The 17,463-nt window shown below is 41.9% G+C and overlaps 1 protein-coding gene across 2 annotated transcripts in view; it reads left to right on the top strand.

Moving 5' to 3' along the window:
- LAMA3 (laminin subunit alpha 3) overlaps nucleotides 1-17,463 on the top strand; it is a 239,848-nt gene that overhangs the window by 201,622 nt on the left and 20,763 nt on the right. For both annotated transcript variants that reach the window (XM_059040920.2, XM_067015192.1), the window contains 9 exons: nucleotides 1,526-1,696; nucleotides 3,121-3,272; nucleotides 3,435-3,597; nucleotides 4,028-4,161; nucleotides 5,238-5,382; nucleotides 7,442-7,561; nucleotides 8,459-8,592; nucleotides 14,502-14,619; nucleotides 14,988-15,128. In XM_059040920.2, coding sequence (XP_058896903.1) covers nucleotides 1,526-1,696; nucleotides 3,121-3,272; nucleotides 3,435-3,597; nucleotides 4,028-4,161; nucleotides 5,238-5,382; nucleotides 7,442-7,561; nucleotides 8,459-8,592; nucleotides 14,502-14,619; nucleotides 14,988-15,128 — 1,278 coding nt within the window. The remainder of the gene's footprint in view (nucleotides 1-1,525; nucleotides 1,697-3,120; nucleotides 3,273-3,434; nucleotides 3,598-4,027; nucleotides 4,162-5,237; nucleotides 5,383-7,441; nucleotides 7,562-8,458; nucleotides 8,593-14,501; nucleotides 14,620-14,987; nucleotides 15,129-17,463) is intronic.

The following is a 17,463-nucleotide window of genomic DNA, read 5'->3' as shown; positions in this document are numbered from 1 at the left end:
TCTTCTTGCTTCTTCTGTCTGCCCTCTGGTGGATGAGGCTATCTAAGAGGCTTGTCCAAAAATGTTTTCTTAATTTAAAAATTTTTTTAATGAGTAGGAGTTTTCCAGGTGACAAAAAGCATAAGGGCATGGATAGACTCAGGATGTGTGGGGTATATGGAGGGTAGAGGGCTAGTAGAAGAGAAGGGTATAAAATAAGCCTCTGAGTGGAGGGGAGGGGCGCTCCATCAGTCATGGGCACCTTGGAGAGACTACAACTCATGCATCACTAAGCCCCCCTGCCTGATGCCTTGCATGTACAACGTCCTCCATAAATACTTAAATGCTTGGGAGATAAAATGTAGAGTTGGTGTAAGTGTCATTCCTAGAGTTATTCTTTAGATTGTGAGAGAATATTTATTTTCTGTGTTTTAATGCAGAGCTACCCAAGGGGGTCCAAAGACCAGAGCTAGTCAGAGAACTTTTATTACTGCTCTGTTATATATAAGTACAAAATTGAGAGTAAATGTTTAGAAACTTTCAATAATTTGAATTGTTTCAACATCCAAGCATGGGATCAGTGGATGTGTATTTTGCATACCTCCTTTATTTCATTTTTCTAGTAATTTAATTTCTCATATATTTTATAAAAGTATTGATCCAGGGAAGAGTAGAGGAGAAAAAATAGTCCTTCACCCTGAGTTTAAGAAACATATTCTAGAGAACCCTGATGCACATATTTTTAAGGACTGAATGCCTATAATAAATGCAGACATAACATGTAATATGTTAATGGCAAATGGTTCCTTAAAGAGTTCTTTTTTAAAAAAAATATTTTTGATGTATTGTACATCTACTCTATGCCAGGCATCATGCTAAGTGCTTCCATATATGTTAGTTCATTTGCACAAAAACCTTCTAGGCTTGGAATAATAATAATTATTATTATATTTATATAATGTTAATCTTAGATATTAATAGGGCTATAATACCTATTTAAGGCTAATATAATACTAATATCATAACCCTATTGTTAATAATATTTTGCATATAATGTTTTATATTATACTATAATATATAATAACATTAATAACAGGATTATTATATTAATATTATATTAACTCTATTAACATGTATTAAAACCCTATAAATATAATACCCTATATTATAATAATATATTATCTAAAGCCCATATTATTCTCTATATTAATATATTATTATGATAGAAATATAACAATAGGGTTAATACAAATTAATATTATAACCATCATAGTGATAATAATAGTAATAATTTATTATGATGATTACTGTTGCTGGCACAGAGGACTAAACACGCTTCCCAAAGCCCCTCAGCTGAAGCAGGAAGAACACAAATGCTTTATTCCGCATGCAGCTGAGTGTGGACTCCAGGCCTAGGAGACATCCACACTCCTTTGCTTCCTATCATAGCAACTTGGGAGCAGCTACGCAGTCACAAGCCACCACCTTGAGCACCCTCACCTTCCTCACCTGGAACAGCTAACACCCTGGATCTTGTCCCTCGCAGGTCGCCATCCCCATGAGGTTCAACGGTAAATCTGGAGTGGAAGTGCGGCTGCCAAATGACCTGGAGGATTTGAAAGGATACACATCTCTTTCTTTGTTTCTCCAAAGACCTGAATCAACAGAAAGTGGGGGAACCGAGAATATGTTTGTGATGTACCTCGGAAATAAAGATGTAAGTATTGCTTTGACGTTCCTCTTGTTTTTAAAACAGAATATGGTTTTTGAGATGCGTGACACAACTGTGTCATTGCCATTGGCACAGCAGGAGGAAATCCCACCGCCTCTGATGGCTCCACAGGGGGATCTCCCGTCAATTACCGATTGTCCTTGGCTGGGGGATCTAGAGGCCTGGCCCTGTGGGCACACATGTGTGTACACGTGAGCACATCCACACCTGGGGTTGAAGATCAGCACCCCTCCCCTCACAACCAGGGAAGCAGTACCAGGGCTTCATGGAGATCAGAGTAGTTCTTCCTTATAGCACTGGACTCTGTCCTCTTCTCAGGGCACCCAGCCGCAGACCCTTCCATGTGTCTGGGGTGGGGACCATCTGTGAATGAGGCCTGGAGTGAAATGCAGCCTCTCCTGCCTCATTAGTAAGAAATACAGTTGCCCCATCTCTATAATTCTAAATTCTTTAAACCACCACCGTTACAGGCATTTCAAATAGTTTATTTTAGCTTTTAATCCCTCCTCTTAAAATACATCTATTCCACCTAAGTGTCAGAGGAAGAGGTAATCACCGACTAGGTTATTCTACATGATTGGAAAAGAAACTCCTGAAACATGGTTCTGAAAAATTCTGGACAATTAGGAAATGGTTGGCTGTCACTGTGGATTTCGTATTTAAGGATTCCTAAAATCAGCACTATTACTGGTCACCCGTTCATGTTTCAAGGTATTGGGACTTTATCTGTAACTTTCTTATGACATGACTTTTTGCTTTGTATTACGGCAAAATGCACATGACTCTGCTCCTTCAGCAAATTTATACCACATACCTACTAGGTACCACACCCTGTATTTATGATAAACAAAAATTTGTTTCCTGAATGTACTTAATGTACACTTAAAACAGGTGAAAATGGTAAATTTCATGTTGTTATATATTTTACCACAGTTTTCAAAAATGTGTTTTTACCTAAGGTGCCCACATTCTAACAGGGAAGGAAGGTACATACGTAGCTGACCGTGATAACATAGGGTGAACAGGCGTGCCCAGAGTGTTGAGGGGACCTTGTATGGGGCAGGAATAACATAAATGGTTTATCTCCCTTACCAGAACAAAATCGAATGGAGGCCTGAACCCGTATATGGTTCATCTTTATGTCAGGTGCTTGGCAAATATTTGCAGATTGAGAGAATGGAGGAGTGGATAAATGAGTGCCCTCATGATAACGTGAGCAAAAACAGCCCAGACATTGTTAATAAACGGCGCTGTCTGTATTATCTTATACCAGGATGCACCTCATTCATTCTGTCTGCCCAGGGTGAACTGAATGAAAGCTGTTAGTTACTAGAAATGCGCTCTCTTGGGATGGGAAGTTGAGAGAATTCAGTATGTGAAGTGCTCTGAGGTGGCCTTTTTGTCTCCAGGCCTCCAAGGACTACATAGGCATGGCAGTCGTAGATGGCCAGCTCACGAGCGTCTACAACCTGGGAGAACGCGAGGCTGAACTCCAAGTGGACCAGACCTTGACCAAGAGCGAAACTCAGGAGGCAGTTATGGACCGGGTGAAATTCCAGAGGTGCGAGTCTGATTGATTACTGCTCTTTGTTAATCTGACCTATACTCGCCAAACTTTCGTTGTATGCATTGCTGAACCCCATTTTTAGTATTTTGGCTTTGATTTCTTTCATCTTCTCATAAATGTTTATATAACTTTATTATCTAATTTATTTTTAAACAGAATTTATCAGTTTGCAAGGCTTAATTACACCCGAAAAGCCACATCCAGTAAGCCAGAAACACCTCAATTCCATGACATGGATAGTGGGGATAGCAACACGCTCCTTGATTTGGATCCTGAAAATATTGTATTTTATGTTGGAGGTTACCCATCTGATTTTCGAGTAAGTGTGAATGTTTTTTCATGGAATGAAAATATTTAAAATTTAATTTGGCATAATGATGTTTTAATCAATTATATACAAAATGGATTTAACTATGTATTCTTACAGGATATCCAGTGACAATGGCTAACACTTATTGAGTTCTTTTATGTGCAGTGATCTAGGCTTAAGTATATTAATTTAAACAAGCATCACTATCATTCCTATTTCACAGATGAGGAAACTGAAACAAAGAGGTTGAATAACTTGCCCGAGATCAGACAGCTAGAAAATAGCAAAGCCAGAGTATCTGGCTCTAGGGTCCCCATGCTTACACCCTATGCTATGTTGATGGTTAAAAGTGATAGAGTTATACTGTTTCCTGGTCAGCCTGTTCATTGTCCTTTGTTCAATTAGTGGAAGATTTTGTGGTTTTGTTTTTTTTTTTTAGCTTCCTAGTAGACTGAGATTCCCTCCATACAAAGGTTGTATTGAATTAGATGACCTCAATGAAAATGTTCTGAGCTTGTACAACTTCAAAAAGACTTTCAATCTCAACACAACAAAAGTGGAGCCTTGTAGAAGGTAAATAAAACCTATAAGCTGGTGTCTCTTTGTGATTTCGGTAGCTTGCAGTTATATTACATAAAATATGTGTAATTGATATTTAAGGAATATAAATTAAATAAGAAAAAGTCTTTTCCTTTTTTGTATAAAATATTAGATTATAGAATTTTCTCAATTTTGAAAAAATAAATCTTTCTTCAATTTTTGGTGCCTCCTACCACAAAATATTCAGCATTAGTTGGTACCTGATGTAGACACAGGCTATTTATTTACTGTAAACTTCAAAAAACAAATCGTGGTCCATAAAGTACGCCATGACTTTGGCATATGAATCTATTTGAAAGTTGCTTGGGCTTCCCTGGTGGCGCAGTGGTTGGGAGTCCGCCTGCCGATGCAGGGAACACGGGTTCGTGCCCCGGTCCGGGAGGATCCCACGTGCCGTGGAGCGGCTGGGCCCGTGAGCCATGGCCGCTGGGCCTGCGCGTCCGGAGCCTGTGCTCCGCAACGGGAGAGGCCACAACAGTGAGAGGCCCGCATACTACCAAAAAAAAAAAAAGAAAGTTGCTGCCTTGAGCTCCTGACCTACCCTATAGTTTAAAAGATTTGGAAGATTCTAATATGAGACAGACTGACTATTTACTACTCAGAATAAAATTATATTTCAAGTTAATAATTTCTTATATTGCAAGATCTTCAGCTGCTGGGCCACATCTTGCTAAGTAGACATTTTCAAAAGGGACTCCTAAATAGCATCTCTAGGGTTGAGCTAGGGTTTGATCATCATAGAGTGTAAGAGCACATCCAGGAGAAACAGTGGGCTGTGGTGACCTAAATGGGAAGGAAATCCAAAAAAGAGGGAATATATGTATATGTATAGCTGATTCACTTTGCTGTACAGTAGAAACTAACACAACATTGTAAAGCAACTCTACTCCGACAAAAATTTTTTTAAAAAGATATTTTCTCTTCTTTAACAAAATCATGACAACTCGATTGCATGGGCTTTGCTCCCTTTTTCCTCTCGTATTAATAAGAACACGTTCCTGGCAGTCCTTTGCTGCTGTGTTCTAACTTACAGTGATTGGTGTTCACAGGAGAAAGGAAGAATCAGACAAAAATTATTTTGAAGGTACAGGCTATGCTCGAGTTCCAACTCAACCAAATGCTCCCTTCCCAACCTTTGGACAGACAATTCAGACCACCATGGATAGAGGTTTGCTGTTCTTTGCAGAAAACCAGGTAATCTATAACAAGCATCCAAATACTATCAAATACGTCCATTCATTTGAGCAATTTGGGGGTAACTGGGTTATTACAAACAACCAACGGATTTGAAAAACAATGTGCAAATGTTAGCTGCATTCTTTCCCTTGGCCCAATTCTACTTTCTTTGCCTGTGCGAGTGTGTGTTTTAGTAAGGCAAGTAATCCGGAATTTGAGAAGATGCCACCAAAATGTGGGAGAAATTGCCCCTTTCCCATTCTTTTGTGTTGTCAGTTTTATTCTTTGAAAACTACTATCTGCCTAGTAATCTACTTATTTTCTATCTAAAAAACGTTAGACCTCCTGGGGTCTCTGAAAGCTAGACTGTTTGACCTCCTGCTGTTTGATTCTTGGTCGGACTGTTTCCAGGCAGTATAGGATTTTGTCTCTGTCTGACCCTTGACTTGCCAGGTCTAGGAAGCTTCTCTGTTTTCAAGCAGCTGAGGTTCCTAGAGGCCATACTTAAGTCTCCTAGTTTAGAAAAGGCCAAAAGTGACCGTCTGTGAGTGATCGTCAGCGCCATCTGCTGGTAGACGGTGCTGGACTTAACCTCTCCTGAGAGTCGAGTGCTTCTGTAGCGGCTGCATAGGTAGTATTTGTGGAGAAATGTGGATCAGCCCGTGGGATCTCCAGTCTGAGAATGTAGGATTGATATGGAGCTTGGGATTTTACCAGACCCTTCTGTCTGCAGGGTAGGGACACAGACCTGGTCCAACTCTCTTCTCTGGGGTTGGTCTAGACCCCTCCGGAGATTCCAAGGCTGAACCAGTTCTGATGGTTTGGGGAGGTCCTGACCTGCCTGAAGAATGCAGAGAGCTGAGCAGTCACACAGCATCTTCAGAGCAAGGCAGTTGTTTTCCAGAACAAGGTCTTCTTTGTATTACATTTTGAAGTTCTGGGAGACTAAGAACCAGAAATACTACTTATAGTAGAAGAAAACTTATGAAATGCCATTAGTAAACAGATAAGAGAAAATTATCTCCAGTGCTGCTGTTAAGTAGGATGAGTTGATGCTATTCTATTATTTATGAGTGTGATGAACCCCCACTGGCTTCTAAGAGCAAGGTTTAGGATCCAGAGAAGGACTGATTTTCCTTTTAGGTAAGGACTCAGGAAGTAGACTTCAAAGAGAGTTTCATTAGGAAACAGTGTAAGAGCCAACTTCCAAGTCCTATACCAGACATTTCTCAGCTTACCCTTCCACTAAGGAAATGGCGGGCTCAAGTATGTACCTTACACCATGATGGGGATGCAATTATGACCCTTAGTAGGTTTGTGGCTGGCTCAGCAAGGTGATTAGTGACGAGAGAGAGAGAGAGAAAGGAGAAGAGAACAGGGTGAAGGGCAGAGAGACAGGCTTGGGAGTCATGTAGAACATAAGTTCTGTTAGAGATATTCTGAATTTGAGATATCTGTGAGGCATGCAAGCAATAGCAATTAGGCAATCAGATGTACAGACCTGACCCTGAAAAGACAGGTCTAGGCTGGAGAAAAATATTTGGGCTCATGGGCACACCTGAATTGAAACCACAGAAGTGACTGTGATTGCCAAGGCAAAGAGAGTAATGGGAGGGAAGAGGCCCTATTTGGGGTCCCCAAGCAACACTTAAGTGAAAGCTAGAGGAGACATAGGAATATGTCAGAAAACACATGGTGGAAAATGTTTGGGGTTTGAGGAAGACCTACCTCTCTCCAACAGGTAGCAGTCATATTTTCCAATGATATTAATGATCTGTAGCTTTTCAGTTTCCATTTTTGCATGCTGGTTATAGATTGTTATAAAACAAAATCATGACAATAGCTAGCATTTATTGTTTCCTTTCTGTGTGCCAACCACTGTATATGATGTTTAACATGATTTGCAATATTTAACCATCATACCCGTACTCGGAGTTGGATATTACAGCACTATTGTTCCTTTGGACTAAGGAGGCAGCTGAAGCTGAGAGCAGTCTGGAATTTGAGAGCATCCCTGGTTCCAGCATTCTAGCTCTTCCCGAGTCTTGTGGTAATCTACATTGTTTCCATGCTCTAGGATCGCTTCATATCTCTAAATATAGAAGATGGCAGTCTCATGGTGCGATACAAACTGAATTCAGAGCAACCAAAAGAAAAAGGAATTAGAAGCATCATAAACGACGGGAGAGATCATTTGGTATATCCCTCGAGTCTGTTTACTTGAATTGTTAAATGTTCTTAGTCCTTTTAGTCAGTGCTCAGAACCCTTTTCTATTACCAGATGAACTTATAGTTATTAACTGAGAAACACGTCCTTTTTCAAAAAAATTTATTTATTTTATTTTTATTTATTTTTGGCTGTGTTGGGTCTTCATTGCTGTGTGCGGGCTTTCTCTAGTTGTGGTGAGTGGGGCTACTCTTCGTTGCGGTGCACAGGCTTCATTGTGGCTTCTTTTGTTGCAGAGCACGGGCTCTAGGCATGCGGGCTTCAGTAGCTGTGGCACGCAGGCTCAGTAGATGTGGCTCACAGGCTCTAGAGTGCAGGCTTAGTAGTTGTGGCTCAAGGGCTTAGTAGCTCCGCGGCATATGGAATCTTCCCGGACCAGGGCTCGAACCTGTGTCCCCTGCATTGGAAGGCGGATTCTTAACCACTGTACCACCAGGGAAGCCCCCAAGACATGTCCTTTTAAAATCTGAACATTTGGGGCATGAAATATGTAACATCTGTGTGGCTCAGATAAAACGTGATTAATTTCAAATGCAAACATTTTGGGAATTCCCTGGTGGTCCAGTGGTTAGGACTCTGCGCTTTCACTACCAAGGGCACAGTTTTGATCCTTGGTCAAAGAACTAAGATCCCACAAGCCGCGTGGCACAGCCAAAAATAACAAAATTTTTTTTAAAAAAAGCAAACATTTCTATTTAAGTGTTTTAATAGTATTTTATGCAAATGAGCTACTGCTCAGAACCCATGTATATATACCATGTATATAAATGAACCTGAAGGAAAGCAAACACATAAGAGCTCTGAACCACTGTGAATAGGATTCTTATATTTCTCATTGCTTGCTGATTCATCTCTCCTTTATTTCAGATTCTGATCAAAATTGGAAAAGCCCAGAAACTTATGCGGATTAACGTGGACTCTCAAAGCATTAAAATTGAAGGTGATATACTTGATTTCAGCACATATTATCTGGGAGGAATTCCAATTTCAATCAGGGAAAGGTAAGATGTTCTTTTTCTTTTAAAGAAGCAGATCACCTCTCTTAAAAGTTATGATTACTACTGATTGGTCTACCTTTTTTTTAAAACATAGATTTTATTTATTTATTTTTGGCTGTGTTGGGTCTTCGTTGCTGCGTGTGGGCTTTCTCTAGTTGCGGCGAGCGGGGGCTACTCTTTCTTGCGGTGTGCAGGCTTCTCATTGCGGTGGCTTCTCTTGCTGCAGAGCACGGGCTCTAGGTGCGCGGGCTTCAGTAGTTGAGGTGCGTGGGCTCAGTAGTTGTGGCTTGCGGGCTCAGTAGTTGTGGCTCACGGGCTTAGTTACTCTGTGGCATGTGGGATCTTCCCTGGCTTGAACCCAAGTCCCCCGCACTAGCAGGTGGATTCTTAACCATGGCACCACCAGGGAAGTGGTGGGGTCTACCTTTTAAAAATTCTAACAAAAAGCAAACACAAAGAATTAACTTTTCAGTATTAACAGTGTTAGCCAACAGAGTAACAGGCTGTGAATACTGGATAAAGGGACTGGCCATTTGAAAGAGGTTGGGGGGGGGGGGCGGGAGGGGGAATTGTGTGCCACCCCCCCATTGTCATTCCTGGGAGGAGAGAATCCACGAGGAGTAGGCTTGGTGTTGACAACGCTGCCAGTAAGAACAGGGTCTGTGGCCTGGGGCCCTTGAAGACACAGAGAAGAGAGCAGGTAGCCCCTGGCCTGACAGGCAGCCCTGGACACTGAAAGCTGGGGCCACTCCTTCAGGAAGTACCTCCTAGGATGGAAGGTACATCTGTATCACCCACCCCCTTATGTTTATTGAGCATGGACTAGGGGCCTAACTGTTTCTCGGATGAATGAATACATGAATAAATTAAATGAATTTGAATGGAAGTAAAGCTTAATCTGAATGAGAAAAACGAACACCACTTTGAGGATACACTTAAAAATAACTTTTACATTTTATTAATATGTTTGCATCCTACAAAAAAGGCTTTTAGATAGCTGACAATGATGTGTGTGGTACAGCCTCATGACTAACCCAAGAACACTCCCAAAACGTTTGGTGATGATTACTCTTATACAAGATCTGAGGCGAGTTAACTCTCTTGCTGTTATTAGTCAGTTGGAAGGAGCACTAGGTGTGATGTATGAGGTCTTGTGCAAAGGTGGTCTTTCTTCTCAATTCCTTATACATTTGAGCAGCTGTCCAGACTCAGGATGGAGGCGCTAATCTTTGTGTTACAGTTGTTAGGGGTTGCCCCCCAAGACAGAAATGTGGATGAGAAAGTTCAGCACTTTGATAGAGTTTGGGAGTGAGTATCTTTACTCCCTAGATTCCTTGAAGTGGAAGGGACCGTGCAGATCATGGTATGTAACCTCTGCACTTTAATGAAGAAATTGAGAGCCAAAGAGGTGATATTAATATTTAATATTATCAGTGTTAAATAGCAATTCAACCATGAATAGCTAGTTATGAATGGCCAGTAATCTTGGTTTTACTCAAGTCAGTGTAATAAATAGAGTAACCTCAGGTAGCGCCATGGCACACATCTGAGGCTATCATTCATTTGTTCATTACACAAGCACTCACTGGGTGTCTAGTGACATCAGGCAGTGTGGTCTGTGTTGGGATGACAACGACGAACAGGGCAGAGCCTCAAGTATAGCGGAAGGGAGACAGCAGAATGAGGCCAGTGCCATCAGAGGGGAAGCTCAGGGTGATAGAGGGCCCGGGGAGGAAATCCACCCAGTTGGGATATCGGGAAAGTGGTCTCTGGCTAGACCTGAAAGACACTGACATATGAAAGTCAACATATGTGAGGAGATAAGAACTGGAGAAAGTGTGAACTCTCAAGAGGACACCATAAAGCAGGCCAGGGATGCCACACATGGCTGGTGTGGGAAGCAGGGGCCAGACCACAGATGATCTTGAAAGTCACAGTAAGGAGCCACTGGGGGCTTCAGCAGAGAAAGGACATGATCAGATTTGGGTTTTCAGTAGCTTGTTCTGGTGCAGGGAGAAGATTGGATTAAGAGGGAAAAGGCAGAGGCAGGTAGAAAGGTTGGAAGATGAGTGTAACAGAGGTGAGAGAGGCGGGTGGCCCGACCACAGAAATGACAGCGCAGATGGGGAAAAGGAAGTGGAGTCCCAATATGCTTAGGGCAGTGGATGGGCAGTGCTAAATTGTTGCTTGGGTTCGGGGAGCACTCAAGAGGGACACCTGGGCTTTGATCTAGCGCTTGGACAGATGGCCAGCACCAGTAGAGAAACAGGGCAGTGAGTTCAGTCTCAGAAAGGCTGAGGCCCAGGAGACAGCAGGTGGAGATGCCCAGAAGGGGGTGGACAGAAGGCCTGGACCTTTGCAGAGAAGACCAGGCTGGAGAAAGGATGAACGAAGCTTGGGAACAGGTGGCCATTGAGGTTAGGCGGGCAGGTGGGCTCCCAGGGCCGTGAGGGATTCTCAGCGGTGATACGAGAGCCACTGGTTGGTGGTTTGCCTCTGTGTGGTGTCAGCAGAAGGTCCACAGACAGCAATGTGGGTGCCAACCAAGCAAGGTTTACTAGAGAAAAGTAGTGGGTGAGGATCCAAAGAAATGGTTCTAGTTTTGGCTCAACCACCAAATAGCGGGGTGACCTTGGGTTAAGTCAACACTCAACCTTTCTTTGATTTTTTATCTCTGTCCCTTAAAGAAATACGCATGGATATTGTTATACATATATGTACAGATAGACATATAGAATCTTCCTAGTCATTTGTTTTAAGGTCTTCCAAACAGGGATTGTTTCCTTTTTCTGGGCAAGTTTATACTTTGATTTTTGATTCAAACCACAATGACATGGAACATACAGGAAAGAGAGGCCAATTGAAAGATTTCACTGAGCTTTTACTCTCTCATAAGAAACATGCTGAACAATATTCAGCTGTTTCTGGCCCCGCTTCATCCCTCTGGTGCTGTCCTTGATGGTTCAGAGTCCTGAGAAGCCCCTCTGACGCGGGTCACAGAGGATTTCTCCCGCGAACCCAGCAATTCTTTCAAAGGAGAGAGACGTACTGACCCCTGGCATTAGTGGGAGACAGTCAGTGGTTGAACCTAATGTGGAGAGAAGCAAGCTTCGTGTAATCTCTAAATACAGTAGCTTTGACAAGAGAGCTTGTGGGCGTGGTGTTTTCTCCTCTCTCCCTGTAGTGTACCTTCTGGGAGTGGGGACCCAGATCTTGGAATGACTTGTTTAGGATTACAGTCAGAAGTCACAATCTGTTAATCCCATCTGCTTCCCAGGAGAAGAGCAAATCCTCCCTAATAATGCCAGAGGGCCTCAGACCAACAAGAAATACTTCCTGCGGACCTACATCATTGCATCACAGAGTATAATAATGTAACATTAAAATGAAAATAATTCAAAAAGTAAACATCAGGCAGGGATCTGTTGGGCATTTACTAATACCCAACATGGAGTTTGGGATTAGATTTTGCTCTTACGCTCTCTGAGATCTGCCCACGGCAGGTTGGACCTGGCTAAGCTTTTGTGAACCGATTGGCCCACGGTGTGTACACATACCCCAGCGTACTAACCCATTCATGCCACAACCTACACTCCTCCGCAGTCATGTTCCTCTAGCAAGTGAGTTCAGACCCAGAATCCTGGAGAAAACGTGGAACTCTAGGCCCTCAGATGAACCAGAGTAACAAGAACACCTCGGGCTTCCCTGGTGGCGCGGTGGCTGAGAATCCGCCTGCCGATGCAGGGGGACACGGGTTCGTGCCCCGGTCCGGGAAGATCCCACGTGCCGCGGAGCGGCTGGGCCCGTGAGCCATGGCCGCTGAGCCTGCGCGTCCGGAGCCTGTGCTCCGCAAAGGGAGAGGCCACAGCAGTGAGAGGCCTGTGTACTACATAAAAAAAAAAAAAAAAAAAAAAAAAGAACACCTCAAAAAATAGTGGAAATAAATCTTTCCTCTTAACACCTCTGCTGTAGATAACTGTTCCTTAAGGAAAGAGTCAGGATCATTCCAGTGCTGTGGGTACACAACTGTATAAGCGTAAAGAGCAAGGGCTTCAAGTCACACAAGTCTGTGCGACACGCTGACCACACAGACCCCAGTGCTGCCCGCTTCCTGCTGTGTGACTTCATGCCAAGTCACTTATCCTTCCCAAGCCTCCTTGTACATCTGTAACGTGGTCATAGTGATGGTCTAACTCTTGGAGTGGTTGTGAGATTCAGAGTAAAGGAGTTAGCACAGTGCCTGGCACATGATAAGTGCTTAATAATGTCAGGTAAGAAAATATCTCCCTCGAAAGGTTATTGTGAGGATCAGATCATAGTACTTTGCCCAAAACAGGTGCTCCATGTCTGTCAGTGGCCTTTCTTTCCCCTTTACTTTTCTGCCACCTTATTCTTCCTCCAACCTATGCTTTACGGAAAAAAGGAATCAGGAGATGTTGATGAGTCTGAAACATGTTGAAACCCAAGAGAGAATGCATCTAAATATATGTATAAATAGACAAGCTCCAGCAATGGATATGAACTTTCCTCCTTTCCTGAGGCAGGAAGCCAACTTTATAAAATAATCAAGCTCGTGCTGTAATGCCAGTGGGGATTAATTTCTTCCTTTTCCTTTTAATGAAATTTAATTTTATGCATATTACATGTAGCTCAACTCTTTACAATGAATTGAATAAAAATGAAGGCAGACTCCTTTCTATTTGGAAAAGTGAGCTGCTTTAGGGATTTATAATGAAGTCAGCTTTGTGTTTACCTTAGTACATCATTTGCTTAAGAAACACAAATATTTGCCCAGACTTCAGTCATTTCATGTATGTGAATGTTTTTGTGTGACGTCAGCTCCAGACAGATCCAAAAGTCAAATCACAGGGGAAATGTCAAAGCAGCCACGTAGGAAGAGCTGCTTTAGAAATTGCTTCGTTATAATGATGCACTGATATGGGGATAGTTACAGACTATGCCATCTCACACTGAGTCCTTGCTCTGTACCGGCTACCACTTGAGTGTGTTAACACGTAATATCTCATTTAAACTCAGGACAACCCCGGGAAGCAGATTACCACATGCACATTGTATAAACGAGGAAACAGAAGCACAGAGAAGGCAGCAGGGACAGGACTTGAACCCACGCAGCCTGGCTCCAGAGTCCGTGGCTCCAGAGCAGTACCTCTTAGAAGCACCTCCTGAGTGCATGTTCATGACCACAGGCCACAGAGGGTTCCAGGCACTTCCCGGATGTTAACTTGTTTAATCTTCACAATGACCTCTTGCCCAGCTTGCACAGTTAGGAGGTGGTGGATACAGCATATGAGGCCAGACAATGCTTTCCATTATTCCAGCTTGGCACTGATTAAATACCAAGCCGCATTTTTCATAATTGACTAGGACCAAAAAGTAACAGTTTGTTTCTTCTGCATTTACAGTGGCTGACTTAAACGTGGGCAGGAAAAAAAAAGAGCAAGAAGTTTTCTATAGTATTTCTGGCTCTTATAAGTTACTTATTAGGTTATTAATATTGAATATATATTTATATAATATTTATAGTATATTGAGTTATTAATATACTTTTAATTCATGATGCATTACCATGGCTCTGGGAGGGGATGGAGGAGCAATTCCAGATATTGTACATCTTCTATGTCTCTATACCTTTTGGGGACGCTGGCCATTCTTCTGTCAACATTGTTGTGTTCACTTTTAAAGCCGAGAATACAAATCACACAGAAAGGAAATAGATTTCCCTAGCATCACAAAATAAGTAGCATTCTAGAAATCCCATGAGAAGAGATAACTGTAAAACACATACTTGTTTGTGGGTGAGAAGTAGTAGGGAATGAGCGCCGTGTTTCAGCTCCAGTTCCCCGTCAAGCCTGCTGTGGTCCATCTCTTCCTTTTCTCGAATCCCACATCAGGTTTAACATTTCTACACCTGCTTTCCGAGGCTGCGTGAAAAATCTGAAGAAGACCACTGGTGTTGTTAGACTGAATGATACTGTGGGCGTAACAAAAAAGTGCTCGGAAGACTGGAAGGTAAGCGAAGAGTTCAAAACCTCGCAAAGGAATGCTCTCCAGCTAATCCATGCTTGGCATTCGTTAACACACCAACTTCTGACGTTTTCTGGTAGCACACAGTGTTACTGTGAACTGGTTCATTTATTACACTCCCCACGTACTTGCAAAAACTCTTCAGCCTTGCATATTAAATTTGTAGGAAAGTAGGAATACCAGCTGTACACACAAAAACGTAGATGATTGGTAAATTACCATGCAGACAAGCAAACTATTTCTTCCCATGGATCACGTGGATTGGTTCAAGTGAGGTGACATAGGTTTAGATACTGTATTTCAGCTGTGACATGATTACAGTGCCAGTAATTTATTCCGTGTTTTCATTTCAGCTCGTGCGATCTGCCTCATTCTCCAGGGGAGGACAGTTGAGCTTCACCAATTTGGACTTCCCATTGCCCAGCCACTTCCAGGCCTCCTTTGGGTTTCAGACCTTTCAACCCAGTGGCATCTTATTAAATCATCAGACAGGGGTATGAAATATTGCATGAATACTGAACAAGATTTAAACCTGACTCAAGGTTTGATGTCAAAAACAATAGAGGGGGCTTCCCTGGTGGTGCAGTGGTTGAGAGTCCGCCTGCCAATGCAGGGGACGCGAGTTTGTGCCCCGGTCGGGGAAGATCCCACATGCCGCAGAGTGGCTGGGCCCGTGAGCCATGGCCGCTGAGCCTACGTATCTGGAGCCTGTGCTCCGCAATGGGAGAGGCCACAACAGTGAGAGGCCCTCGTACTGCAAAAAACCAAACCAAACCAAACCAAACAAACAAAACAATAGAGGGATTTTGAAGGTTAATTTGTTAGGCATTTTATCTATCCTCACATAGTAAATGCTATTGTGGATTTCAAACATGGAAGCTGTTGCCCATCCTGGGGTAGGTCCTAAAAGAAATCAGGCTTAGAAAATACATTATAGTTTACAGAATTGAATTTGTGTGTATTCATGAACTCATTTTCATTCTTTTAGGTATATTTTGTGAGTGAAGGTGAATTAGAACTGTTATAAGTAATAATGTAGCTTTAATTTTTAGATCTAAGAGAAAAATCAGAATGTATCCCCATCATTCCTTTGTTATTCCACAAAAGGTAGCTCTTCAGATTCCATTTTTAGCAGCAGCAGCTAGTTGGACAATATTTACATCAGAGAATGGGAGAGAGTAAGGTCCTTTGCTCTTTGTTCCTGTACGGCAAGCCACAGAGATTCTATAACTTAAGGGGATTTAGCCGGTATGGTCATGTAGGCGTAAAAGTCAACTACTACTCAGAAATCGCCTGGTGGAATGAGTGGGATTTTAAAATAGAAGTAGAAGTAGGACACTGTTCTTCTTGGATTTGTTTCTTCAGGATTGCCAGCACAACGGACAACTAGTATATGTTGAAAGGAAGGACGTAGCTGCCTCTGTGGTTATGTCGTAGTAGAACGCTTCTCCTCTCTTGCTATCTTTGTTCATCAGCAGTTCGAGATCTTCTTTTAAAAACAAAACAAACAAAAATACCCCTGAAAAAGCACATGCCAACATTTAGATTGTGAGAGTGGCTTTTCCATCAGAGCAGGATGTTTTGACCCAGCTCTTTTGACACACACTCCTTGTTTCCTCTACCAAGAGTGGGGACACTTAGTACCCAATATACAAAATGGTCCAAAACAGGGGGAAGAATGGGCTTAGCAAAAGATGAGATTAAAAAAAAAAAAAGAAGAGATCAATCCTGGACAATGCAGGAACCCTTCAAATATCCTAGGAACACTGCCCTAAACTTCTTAATCGATTAGCTAAGGAATACATTTCAATTAGCCTTCTTTTATCCAGTTTATAATGAATATTGCCAATTGAAAAAATCAACATAAAGTGAAATTGACAATGGCTACAACCACACACTAAAAAAATTGTTTTAGGCTAAAAGCTCACTGATGAATCACATTTGGTTGAAAACTGCAAAAATTGTACCTGGTAGGAAAAAAAATTAACAAAATTAAAATGACAACTGCTTAAACTACACACATTTTTTAAAATTAAGAATTGACAAAAAGAATCAAATCATCTTGCCAAAATTTGGATCTTCAGAGTTGAGTTTGACCTTGGAAAATTGAACCTCCTAGAAATTAGGATCCGAAAGTAAAAAATTCACGACTGAAGAGAAGCTATCGTTGTAATCATCTATGAAAAAAAATTTATGAATCAAGTCTTTGTTGTAAAAATGTATTCAGAAGAACATCGATGCTGATGAAAATAGCTTCAGCAAAATGAAAGTGAAAATAGGAAAATTTAGAAATATTTTAACTGTTTTGTATAATTGATGGAGAATTAAGGGAATTCACTGGTGGTCCAGTGGTAAAGAATATGCCTTCCGATGCAGGGGATGCAGGTTCGATCCCTGGTCAAGGAACTAACATCCCACATGCCATGGAGCAACTAAGCCCGCCACGCCACAGCTACTGAGCTCATGTGCCACAACTGCAGAGCCCACATGCCCTGGAGGCTGTGTGTCACAACTAGAGAGAGAAAAACCCACAAGCCACAACTAGAGAGAAGCCCACGTGCCGCAACAAAGAGCTCGCATGCCGCAACTAAGACCCAACGCAGCCAGTCAATCAATCAATCAATCAATTAAATAAATAAAATTCTAAAAAAGGAATGCCTGGATCAATTTATTTAAAAATAATTGATGGAGAAATTAAGGTGGTTTATGAATGTAGGTCCATAAAATGCTTTTGACAGATTCATCAGTGTTGGAATAATTTGCTTAAGATTTTTATATTCATAAACATGGAGTCCAAATATTCAAAAATAATCTTTAGATCAAAAGAGC

The sequence above is a fragment of the Kogia breviceps genome, chromosome 15, assembly GCF_026419965.1.
Source record: "Kogia breviceps isolate mKogBre1 chromosome 15, mKogBre1 haplotype 1, whole genome shotgun sequence".
Taxonomy (NCBI): Eukaryota; Metazoa; Chordata; class Mammalia; order Artiodactyla; family Physeteridae; genus Kogia; species Kogia breviceps.
The sequence above is the reverse complement of the archived record's forward strand: the minus strand, read 5'-3'. Positions and strand labels throughout refer to the sequence as shown.